The sequence below is a fragment of the Mus pahari genome, chromosome 14, assembly GCF_900095145.1.
Source record: "Mus pahari chromosome 14, PAHARI_EIJ_v1.1, whole genome shotgun sequence".
NCBI classification, from domain to species: Eukaryota; Metazoa; Chordata; class Mammalia; order Rodentia; family Muridae; genus Mus; species Mus pahari.
Window position 1 is genome coordinate 41,053,375 of NC_034603.1, and position 12,045 is coordinate 41,065,419.

The 12,045-nt window shown below is 48.0% G+C and overlaps 1 protein-coding gene across 1 annotated transcript in view; it reads left to right on the forward strand.

Annotated features, from left to right (window-relative positions):
• Positions 1–549: 549 nt before the first annotated feature.
• The window catches only part of Trpv3 (transient receptor potential cation channel subfamily V member 3), a 28,228-nt gene continuing 16,732 nt past the window's right edge, over positions 550–12,045 (forward strand). The window contains exons 1-5 of the mRNA XM_029546120.1: positions 550–668; positions 8,459–8,563; positions 8,671–8,757; positions 9,454–9,608; positions 10,249–10,425. Of these exons, the coding sequence (XP_029401980.1) occupies positions 550–668; positions 8,459–8,563; positions 8,671–8,757; positions 9,454–9,608; positions 10,249–10,425 (643 nt within the window). The remainder of the gene's footprint in view (positions 669–8,458; positions 8,564–8,670; positions 8,758–9,453; positions 9,609–10,248; positions 10,426–12,045) is intronic.

The window sequence follows — 12,045 nt, forward strand, 5'->3', positions numbered from 1 at the left end:
GGTGTCTGCCAGGGTGCCATGGTTTGGCTATGCTTAGCTTGTGGGGAAAAGAGCAAGAGAAGGGGAGTGAGCTGCACAGACTACCAGCTGATACTGAGAAATTCAAAGCCCCCAGCTGTGTTATTCAGAGCAGCATCTAGAGCAAAAGAGGTGACACTGATGTCCTGTTAAGTGTTAAAGTTAAAGGTTCCGTGACCTTGACAAAGAGATCTGAATACAAAGTCTTAGGTGGGACGTTGAGAAAGCAAAGTTAAATCTTAGAAGTCTGTCTAGAGAGTAATATGGCAGGAGATGGTGATGGGCAGTTAGAGGCATGGTGGTCCTTTTTCTGGGTGCTATGCTGGGCTCTCCTGGGGCTTTGGAAGCACGGACTACAGAAACCGCAGGAATAGTTTGCCTGTTCCCAAGAAAGACTGATAGCCTGGAAAGATAGAGTGAGCTCTCTTCTTGGAGAGGTATAAGCAGGAGTTGGATGAAATCCCATGAGTCTGAAGCCACCAGACATTACCTTCTGCCCCTCAACCTCAGCATATGCTTTAGGCTCCAGGAATGAATGCCCACTCCAAGGAGATGGTGCCCCTCATGGGCAAAAGAACCACTGCACCTGGAGGGAACCCTGCTGTACTGACAGAGAAGAGGCCAGCAGATCTTACCCCCACCAAGAAGAGGTAAGACTGAAGGCTTGGGCCTGAGTGTTGTACAGTATGGGACACTGGAGGCACCCTCCAGGGATCCCTTGCTTCACGCAGATTCAAGACTCTGTTATTTGGTGTGGCCTGGTAACCGGCTGGGTATGATCGGAGGGACAGCACTGCATATTCAGGTGCCCTTTTCTGAGGTCTTGATGACTGGTATAGAAAGAAGGTCTCGTTGGAGGAGGTGGGGGTACCGAAGCAAGAACATTCAGGAAAACTCTTGGAGGGATGAGAGTGGCTGAAGCCATTCTTGAGAACAGGAGTAAAAGGTGGGTGCCATTCTCAGTAGTCAGGATCTGGGTGGGTATGTTTTTCTCTCACTCACAAGTGGTTTTCAATCTACGGTGGAATCAAGTCTGCATAATGGGCTGTATTGGGAAAGCCTGGGAAGGCAGAAGGCACTGTGAGACGGATTCAGTATTGTGCAAAGTAGAACTTATATTTACAGAACTTATAGAATAAAGCGTGGTTTGGGAGGCAGCAAAACAGGAGGCTCCTGGCACCCAAGGAAGAAGGTAGATGTTTTGGGCTAAACTGGAAAAAGAGGATCATAGCTAACCAGAATATGCCTGGTTTGTCTCGGGGCCACTGCCAGTTAACAAGCGGGAGCACATAATACTTTTTTGGCTGAGTTTTTTTTTTTTTTGAGACAGGGTCTTGCTATTTTTCTCAGGCTGGTTTTTGGTACTTGATAGCCAAAACGTCTTAGACTTAGGATCCTTTACTTTCTGAGTGCTGGGATTGCAGGTGTGTAGCACCACACTCAGTTTTAGCTATTTTAATGGCTGTGTGTTTTGTAGGGCTTAAGATGCATGACATGGTCAACTGGAGGGAAAATGGAGGTTATGACTGAGATGACTATAGCTGTGTTGAGCTGCATCTGTATATGAGGATGCTACTAATGACATCGACTTAAAAGACACAGTTAATTGTCATTATGCTGACAATGTGGTTAGCACAGTCAGATAGATGGTCAGTGCTCACTGTGTGTTTTTGATTGTGGGGATCTACTGGGAGCTGGGCAGGGCTGGAGTGGTTCTGTCTCACTTCCAAGTTGAGGGTGTGGAGGATGCTGGGACAGAAAATAGCCTTCTAGATCTCCATGGCTGATCTTGCATTCTTAAGTTGATTGGATACCTTTCAGTTCCGCCAAGCTAGACCAAGAGGCTTGTTCAGCATGCTTTCCCTGGACCAGGGTGGCCCCTGGTCTAGGATGGCTCATTTACGCTGCCTCTTCTGCCCTGATGATCCTCAGGTGAGGGCGGCATCACAGGTGATTTCCTGGCGAAGAAGGACATAGGGAGATAGGAATTTTGGATGGAAATGTTGCTCTGAATGACCCGTGTGGACAATGCATTAGGAGGATGTGCAGACAGGGAGACCCTGAGGAAGCTGCTGGGAGTCAGGTGAGGTCTGAGCCTGGGTGGTCAGAAATGCAGGAAAAGATGGATGAGAGTGGAGTTAGTCACAGGATCTCCTTGGGTGCAAGAATAGAGAAGGAAGAGATGCGAGATCCACCCTTCTAGGGCAGTAACTCAGCGGGAAGGTGGGTCACCTCAGTCATAAGCCCTTCAAAGGAGAAGCAAGGACAGGAACAGCGAGCCAGGTTCAGGTATGACATACTAAGTAAGAGATGCCCAGAGGACACTTGAACAGAGCTCCCACCTCTGGAGTTCAGGAGAGAAAGCTGGGAGGCAGTAGAGGTGAGACAGGTAGCGTGGGAGTGGGGGCAGCCTAGAACTTCGTGGGCCCATCCAAGCCAACATGGTCCATTTTTCTGGATCTCCTTCCTTTTCACTCTCAGGGGGAGAATAGGGAAAGGATTGTGGATAGGCTCTCAAAAAACAAATTTAAAAAGAAAGAAAGAAAGAAAAACACCACCACCAAAAGAAGAAGAAGAAGAAGAAGAAGAAGAACAACAACAACAACAACAACAACAACCCCAGGTTCTTCCATATCAGGCCCAGCTGAACTGGGTTTTTTGCTGTTTGATTTTGTTTTTGTTTTTGTTTTGAAGCCCGTGTCTGTTCATGAACTTGTTTCAGGTTCAGAGTTACTGGCCAAATGATTGTCTGGCCCAGCCAATGGTATGAGATGTGACTTTGTCTCCTGAAATGGTGGTCCCAATGACTTTTTGAGGGTCCTCATGTGAAGGTTTGAGCCTTTCCCTCAGAACTGAGTATAAGACTTGGTTCTAAAGAGAAGAAAGAAAATAAGGAATAAATTATATGTGAAGACAGAGTACAATGCCAGTCACCAAGGGGCTGTGAACTAATGGGAGGATTGAAGGCACCAGGAGGTCTACAGGCCTACACACGGGAGAGATCTTTAGACCTGGGAGCTTTCCTGAGCCATCATATCATTCCTTGAGTAGTTGCCACATTGACCTCCTTATTGGGCCCTAAGCAAGGTGATATACAGGGTCAGAGAGCTGGCTTTGGGGAGTTCAGACACTTGGACATTTTTTGGGGGTCAAACCAGATGGTAGATAAGCCCCTATCTAGCCCTAGGTTGCTTCCTGGTCTTGTATTTGTTTCTTCACAGTGACAGAAGTGGTGGAGAAATGATGTACAGCTGTCTGTGCACCTGAGTTAACCACACCCAGGTTGTACCCTTTGGCCTAGACCAAAGAAATAAACAGTGAACATTTGCAGCAGGCAGGAGGCAGGATGTCATACGGGCCAGGCCTTACCATGTGCTTATGATGGTGGGTGGGATGTGGTTGTGTAGTGTCAAGTAGGGCAGGCGTGGGTCAGGCCCCGCCTCCTGCGTTAGTTCCTTGCCTAATCATTTGACCTTCTCCAGCCAGGTTGTCATCACTCCTCTCTCCACATCTTGTCCCTTGGGGTCCAAATTTTCCTTTTCCATAACAGACTTCCTGTCTATCCTAGGAGGCATTTCTCATTCTTCTTTCTGCTTCAGGGCTCTTCCAGAACCATGACGTATGGTATCCCAGTCAGCACAGCACAGATCCCCCCCATCCCTGTTCTCAGTGATAAGGGCCTTTGTTGTTCTTGTATGCCTATAACCCAGACTCTCTCTTAAGAGATTAAGTGGTCACTGGGACAAATGTGTTAACCCTGGTTGCCATCTCTGAGGATGGGGGTCTCTGGAAGGGGTGATTGTCCCCTTCTTATCCTCTCAGTTACATACACTAGAAAACTGATTAGTTTTGAGTAAGTGGATGAGTCAGTGAGGGGTCAGGCAAGGGAATGAGGTAGCATCTGAGCCAATGAGGAAGCCACCCAGAGGCTCATCACCGGCCAGGTCATTGCACGGTGAGATGGTGCTTTCTCCCGTCCTTGGGGCCTTCAGCTTTGGGCCTGGGTGCTGAATACTTGCAGGATGTGGCTTTTGGAGCCACTCTTGATCTCTTGGAGGAGTCCAAGAGAAGATGGGACCTGGTGGAGGAGTGGCAGAAGAGCCCACGTCTGCTTTGTGTCTAAGACTGAGGAGGGGGTGGGAGAAGGTGAGAGCTTTGGCAGTTGGGAGCACAGCCAGTCACAGGGAGGATTCAACCCCCACCATGGACAGTTTTAGGTTATGTTGATCTGTCTGAGTATTGATCTTATCCATAGACCCTTCCACCTTATATACTTGATTGCTTATTATGTATCTATCCATCCATCCATCTACCTACTCTTTTACTATTTTATCATCTCTACACTATTCATCTTAGCTTATCTGTCCTTCTGTCTGACCAGTCATTATTCCTTCTACTTGAGTACTTCTCACTCATCACCTATCCTTTCTTTTGTCTTTTTTAAATTTTAATTAATACATGTATTTATTTACTTTACATCCCGACTGAAGTTTCCCCTCCCTCCTCTCCTCCCAGTCCTCCCTTCCTCCACTCCCCCCACATCCACTCTTCCCTTTCTTTTCAGAAAAGGTGAGGCCTCCCACAGATATTAACCAGACTTGGCATATCGAGTTGTAGTAAGACTAGGCACATGTTCTCCTATTGATGCTAGATGGGGCAGCCCAGTAAGGGGAAAGCATCTCAAAGGCAGGCAACAGAGTCAGAGACAGCCCCTGCTCTTGCTATTAGGAGGACCACAGGAGGGCCAAACTACACACAACTGTTACATATGTGCAGAGGGCCTACATCAGTCCTATGTGGGCTGTCTGGTTGGCATTTCAGTCTCTGTGGGCCCCTATGGACATCTACCCATCCATAGCTATTCAATGGGGTCTTTTGAGTTTCAGAATCACTGGTAGGGAATCAAGGTTGATTCTGGAAATTCAAGGAAAATGTCATCATAGTGCCTGCCATTGGGGAACTTTTAGCTGCATGACACTGTATTGTCTAGAGCAAAGAATGAATTGGCCTATCTGTGCTATGTATCAGTCTCTCCTTGAAGCCAGTTTTGACCAGCCCACAGGAATAGCAGGTCTGGAAAAGAAGGGAGTCTGCCTTTATCATAGCTATAGGACTATTGCCTGTCACACGGTAGGTACTTGATACGTATCTGTGACTAAAGCAGCCTCAGACTAGGTTCAAGGGAAGACCAGACCAAACTTTCTTGGAGAAAACCTATGGACGTGGGTTTGGAGCTCTGTGTGGAGAAAACCTAGCAGTTCTCAACCAGGCTGTCTTGTGGCTGAGTGCTAGTGGATGTGCTTGGGACCTTTGAGTCAGGCTGCCAGAGTGGAGAGGGGCAGTGGTAGTTCAGGGTATGGTCATCTGACTGGCTGACCACCAATGTCCCTTTTAGTTCGATAGCCCGTAAGTGGATGATCTTGGAGTAGCTGGGAAACATCTGGCCTAATCAGTATCCTACCAGCTGAGGATTCCTGGTCTAAAGATGGAGAGCGCCCAGCTGGAGGTGGATACGGACCAGAACCCAGGGTTTGAGTCCCAGTCAAAGATTTTCTCCTCCCTTTGTTTTCTCCCTTTTGATATTTTCATCTCATTTGAAATATTTACTTTTAGCTAAAGCCAGAATCTCAGCCCCTCCCTCCCTCCCTCCCTCCCTCCCTCTGGCCTTACTCTCTTTCTCTTTCCTCCAACTCCCTCAACAGATTCTTAACCTGTATCCCTTGAACAATCTTTCAGCCTCAGCTTCCCGAGCGTTCCGTAGTGTGAGCCACCATGCCCGGCAGGAGGATCCTTATGATGGTCAAAAGCCAGGAGAGGGAGGGCCAGTGTATCCTCTGCTCCATTTATCCCTTCTTTCTAGATGAAGGATGAGCTTCTGTGACTGGAGTGAGGAGAGGGACTTCCCAGCCAGCCAGGATTTTCCTGACTGTCCCGATTGGATAGCCTCCTTTTAGCAAACCCTTGCGGTGGATTTGGCTGCAAGCAGGACCAGAGCACTAAGCTGAGAACAGAGCAGGGCAGTGTGCATCACTGTGCCAGTTACTAGCTTGGGCAGCGGGAAGCACGTTCTATGGCCAATTGGAGTCTGCTCTAGGGGAAGGTGCTTACTCATCCTTAGCCTCGAATGCCTTGCCTGTAGACAGGGGCCCTGATCACAGCCTGCTGCTGCTCTTCTCTCTGAACTTGAGCTGGGTGGAGCTGCACTTTGGAACATCCTCTGTTCTGGGCCTGGGAAAGACTCAGGCAGCAAAGTGTTTAGGAGGGGCCATGTGCCTGAAGTCAGGCAGGCAGCATACTGGGTGGGTCACGTGGCCAAATGCAGCTTTGCTGCGGCAGCTGCAGGGCAGGGTGTACCGATTCACCTCCCAGTGTGTGACTGTGGTGTCCAAGATCGTGTGTGCTTCCATTTGTGGGCGTGGCAGGTCTTGGGCAGAGTGTCCGGCTTTTCTTGAGGTAATGTCTCCCAATCCATTGAAGCCTGAAGAGAAAGCTGGCAACGGTTTTGTCTCTTTTCCCCCACCGACTGGGAATGCTTTTTGGGCCCTCTCCCTCCTTTCTTTTTCATTGTTTTTCAATTAATTTTTTTTTTTTTTTTGCTTGTATATATCATTGCAAAGTTAGGGGTGCCATTATGACATTCGTGTAATGTACATAATGTACTTTGATCACATTAGCCCCTCTTGCTATTTTTCTTTTTTTATTAGATATTTTCTTTATTTACATTTCAAATGTTATCCCCTTTCCTAGTTTCCCCTCCAAAACTCCCATATCCCCTCCCCCTGCTCACCAACCCACCCACTCCTGCTTTCTGGCCCTGGCATTCTCCTATAAGGGGCATAGAACCTTCACAGGACCAAGGGCCTCTTCTCCCATTGATGACCAAGTAGGCCATTCTTTGCTACATATGCAGCTAGAGCTATGAGTCCCACCATATGTTTTCTTTGGTTGGTGGTTTGGTCCCTGGGAGCTCTGGGGGTACTCGTTTGTTCATATTGTTGTTCCTCCTATGGGGTTGCAAACCCCTTTAGCTCCTTGGGTACTTTCTCTAGCTCCTTCATTGGGGACCCTGTGCTCTCCATCTCTTTTGCTATTTTTTAAAAAATAGATTTTGAACATTTATTTATATGGTAATATAGATTTATTATGTATATGGGTGTTTTGCCTACATGTAAGTCTGTATACTACGTGTGTAAAGTGCCCATAGAAACCAGAAGAGAGAGGATATAGAATCCCCTAGGACTAGAGTTACAGATGGTTGTGAGTCATGTGGATGCTGGGAATTGAACCTGGGTCCTCTGGAAGAGCAGCCAGTGCTCTTAATTGCTAAGCCATCTCTCCAGAATCCTTCTTATTCTTCTTATTCCTCCTGCTATTATTATTATCCTTCCACATCCCTAGCATTTCCACTTGTAGTTTAATGTGCCTTTTCTATATTGTGTACTTTAGGCTTATTTCACTTAGGAGGCTCATCTTCAGTTCCATACATTTTCCTGAAAATGATACAGAATCCCATTCTTCATGGCTGAATAGGACATCATTTTATTTATTTTATTTTTTTCCAACATTGTATTTTTGTTGATTTTTTGGGAATTCCACATAATGTACCTTGGTCACTCTCAGTCCTTCCAGGTCCACCCCATCACCCTTGTGACTCTTTCCTAGGAAGATAAGAAGAAAGGAAAAAAAAAAACAGGTCCATGTTGAGAACACCATCTTTTAAAATATCATATTTTATCTGTTTATCTGCAGGTGGGCAGCTTGGCCGACTCTATAACTCGGCGATTGTGGATAGTGATGTAATAAACATGTATCTGCAGGTGTCCTTGTAGGGGTTAGCTTGGATTCCTTTTGCTGTAGACCTACAGATCCTAGAGCTGGATCATATGGAAGTTCTAATTTAAAAGTTTTGAGGAGCGTCCATACTGATTCCCACAGAGGCTGTGCTATTTTATATTACCTGTCGGAGGATGTGAGTGCTCTCTCCTTAGTCCATCTCCTGTTGTGATAAAGGGGCTAATGGGCAATAAGAGCAGCTAGGGTAACTCTGGTCTTTTCTCTTAAGCTTCCGAAAGACCTGTGTGGATGTGAGCCCCCTTCTAAAAGGCTCTGCCTTCAGGCTCATGTTCCAGGCACAGCTGGATGGAGATGGGAAACCCAGCTTCTGTCTCCATGTTACCATCTTTGGAAGACTATACTTGGGGACAGCTGCAAATCCTCAGGTGCTGAGCCATGCCTAGTGATCCTCGTGGGCTTATCCATACAGTACTTCTAGAGCCATTTAGCCCAGCTTAGAACCCAGAGTCTACTCCAACCTGGAGAGCTAGGCTAGGACACATGGCACAAAGGCTCAGTATGAGCAGGTCCTCTGTGGCAAGGCTGCAGGACACAGGCAGATAGGTCCTACACCAGTTCTAATGGCCTTGGTTGGGTGTCCCTTCAGTGCACACTTCTTCCTGGAGATAGAAGGATTTGAGCCCAACCCCACGGTCACCAAGACCTCTCCCCCCATCTTCTCCAAGCCGATGGACTCCAACATCCGGCAATGGTGAGTACTGGCTGCTGGCCTGAACACATGGCTGGGCCTGATGGTGGCACAGTAGCACCATCCATTTCTAAATTTGTCTTACTCTTGTCCCTCTTCTCTATCTTCAGCCTCTCTGGCAACTGTGATGACATGGACTCTCCCCAGTCTCCTCAGGATGATGTGACAGAGACCCCATCCAATCCCAACAGTCCCAGGTAAGTGAGCCCCTTCCCCTTATCTCACTAATCACAGAAGGGATGGGGTATCACAGGGTGGACTGCACAGGAAAGAGAAAGAAGCCATCATCTCTGGAGAGTTGGGACAAACATCTGGAGGCCCAGGCCATGGTTGTGGCATGTGACATTTTTGTGGAGCAGAGTGAAAGATCAGAAAATTATAAAATGATTTCTGTTCATTATAAAACATTCAAACAATACACAAAAGAATAAGGACTTCAGCATAAACTACACAGTTGTGTACATTTAAAATCTATTCCTACAGAACATCAGTATGAATTTTTGCAAGAACACATACAAGTGAAAGGAGACACATCTGTATTATATAGTAATAGTCTATTTGGAGTGTATAGATGGAAACGTTCAGATATGGAGATGAAAGAGAGCTTTTTCTCTTCCCTTAGTTCCATATTTCAAAGTAATGGCCACAATAGACATACATCCTTTTTGATCATCCCCACGTGTATGCAGTTGTATTCTGATCAATGTGGTTACATATGGGTTAGAAAGGGGAGCTTGATCAAACACAGAACACAAACATGGGCATCGGCAAAGACGTAGGAGGCATAGGGGTTGGAGCAGTGGCCTGGAAACTAGTAGCTCTGGTGGTGGAGGGGAAGAGAGCAGGAGCAGGAGGCGAACGCAGGATGAATTCACAATGCCTTCTGGTCTTAGCGCAAACCTGGCCAAGGAAGAACAGAGGCAGAAGAAGAAGCGGCTGAAGAAGCGCATCTTCGCGGCTGTGTCCGAGGGCTGCGTGGGGGAGCTGCGGGAACTCCTGCAGGATCTGCAGGACCTCTGCAGGCGGCGCCGTGGCCTGGATGTGCCTGGTCAGTGCCCGGCCCTGGCATAAAGTGCAGGCCCCAGGGACTGTGGTTGGGTTGGGTTGGCTTGGCCCCTGCTCTATCTCTTGTGGGGCTGGAGCACGAGGCACCTTGGATATTGGGATAGCAATCTTGTGCTTGACTTAGAGGGCCATGGGGAGTCACGGATGGGTTTAGGCAGGAAGAGGGCGTGGTCTGGCTACTGTGTGGAGTAAATCAGGAGAGGGTTGTTGTTCAAAAACCTGAAGCAGGACCGGTGGGTGGGGGTGTTCCTTGGGCATTGACGAGAATTAAAGGTTTTGGGGGTCCATAACTGTTGGGGGATCAAGGAGAGGAGAAAGTTGATGGGGAGGTGATGAGATGCACTTTTAGACAACAAGGAGAGATATGATGGAGATTTAGGCACCGACATGGGCAGCTAGGCTTCAGGTGACATTGTCTTTCCACCAGGAGGTAGAGAGCCGTGAACAGCAGACCAGGAAGGGAGCTGGAGGAGGACTGGGGAGAGGAAGAAAGAGGATCTGGTAGTACAGGGTTGGGGGTCCCCAGTGCAGGGTACAGGGCATGCTTCCAAGGTGTGAGGCTGCAGCTTCCACTGTTCTGTCTGTCCTTCACTGCCCCTGCCTTTATCCTTGGCTGTCAGCAGACTTCCTCATGCACAAGCTGACAGCCTCAGACACTGGGAAGACCTGCCTGATGAAGGCTTTGCTCAACATCAATGCCAACACCAAAGAGATTGTGCGGATTCTGCTTGCCTTTGCTGAGGAGAACGACATCCTGGACAGGTTCATCAACGCCGAGTACACGGAAGAGGCCTATGAAGGTACCTGAAGACAGAGGCAACCTATGGGCAAGGGGAAAGAGGTTGAGATTTCCCAAGGTGGGTGTGGCTACAGATACAGCCCATCTTGCCTCATAGAGGCACTTTGGCTATGGAGGAGCCAAATATGTAGCAGGCACCCATCTCATCCTTTTCCCTGTAAATAATGCTGAGCATGGGCGAACACGTCAGGGAACCTTCATGCTCTTAAAAAGGCGACTTTATATGGAATATGCCGGGAACAGAAGTAAAGATGATGTAATGTGACAGAAAGTACCTGGGGTGAACAACTGTACAGTGGTGGGCTTGACCAAAGCTTACCTGATAGGAAAGATTCAGAGCAGGGTCAGGGTAAGAGCCCCAAGATGGGCCAGGGCTTGGCAGATTTGACACTAGGAAGATGGCACGACTTTGGGGATGTAATTCAATTGAGGAGAGCTTCCCTAGCATGTGCAAGACTCTGTTAGATTCCCAGGAACCACAAAACAAAGGAAGAAAGAAGGAAACAAACAAGGAGAAGCCTGGAGATGAGGCTGGAGAGCCGGTAGGGGGCCCAGCAAAGCCAGCAGTCAGCCCCGCAGTCATGAATTAGAGAAGCGGTTCCCATCCCGGTCTGGTTCTGTGGAACCAGGGAATATAATTTAGTGCCTCATTTCCCTGACCAGGAAACACACTGTGAACTGTTAACGGGCTATGCCCTGAGTCTCCAGAGTCAGTGAACAGCTTGTCACAGCAGGAGTGATCGGCTCATGATCAGCCATCTTGCTGACATGCCAGGGGGGTGTAAACACCTCAACTTTTCATTGGGTGGGCTCAGATAGGGGTCTTTAACCCTCCTCATGGGGAAAGTAATCTTGATTTATTGTTTCAGCTCTACATACAGACTTTCACAAGGGAAAGTCATGGCACTATGGAGGAGGGGCGGGAACCCCCGGGGAGGAATTGCTGTGATGGATGGCTGAAGAAAAGAGTGAAAGGGAGCCACCTCCTGTTCTCAGCCTGTCACTTGAGAGGGGACACCAGTCCTGTGGGGGTTCAGACCAGTGTCTGAGGCTTACTTGTCCTGCCTCTTCTCCCCCTCCGACCTTCTGTGCTTTTCTTTCTTTTTGTTTATAGTTCAGGGTCCTATGGTCTCACCATTGCTGGCACAAGATCCCTTCAGTTTTGGGGTGGTGGTACCCGGAAGTGCTCAGACCATGGAGCTACATCCCCACCTCTTCTTAAAACCATTTGATCTACAGTCTCACTAAGTTGCTCAGGTTGGCCTTGAACTTACTTCACAGCCCAGACAGTCTTGATCTTCCTGCCCCTGCCTGCTGAGTAGGATTACCAGCCTGGGCCAATAGACCTGCCTAATGAGGCCCTTTTGAAGTCAAGTTTGTAGTTTGTTGCACATGGTCGATTTCCCCCATGGAGAGGCTGAACATGTTTTTGATAAGAGTTAATATACTAACCTTATTTGTCCCTGTAGTAAGGCTTTTCTGTCCTGGCCACACATCCTCCTTTCCAGCCTTCCCTAGCCTCTTTACCAAGTCCTTGCTGTTGCTTTTGTAGCAGGTCGTGGGCACCCCTGCTCCGTTTTTTTTTTTTTTTTTTTTTTTTTCCCGTTGTGGGGTGCAGTTC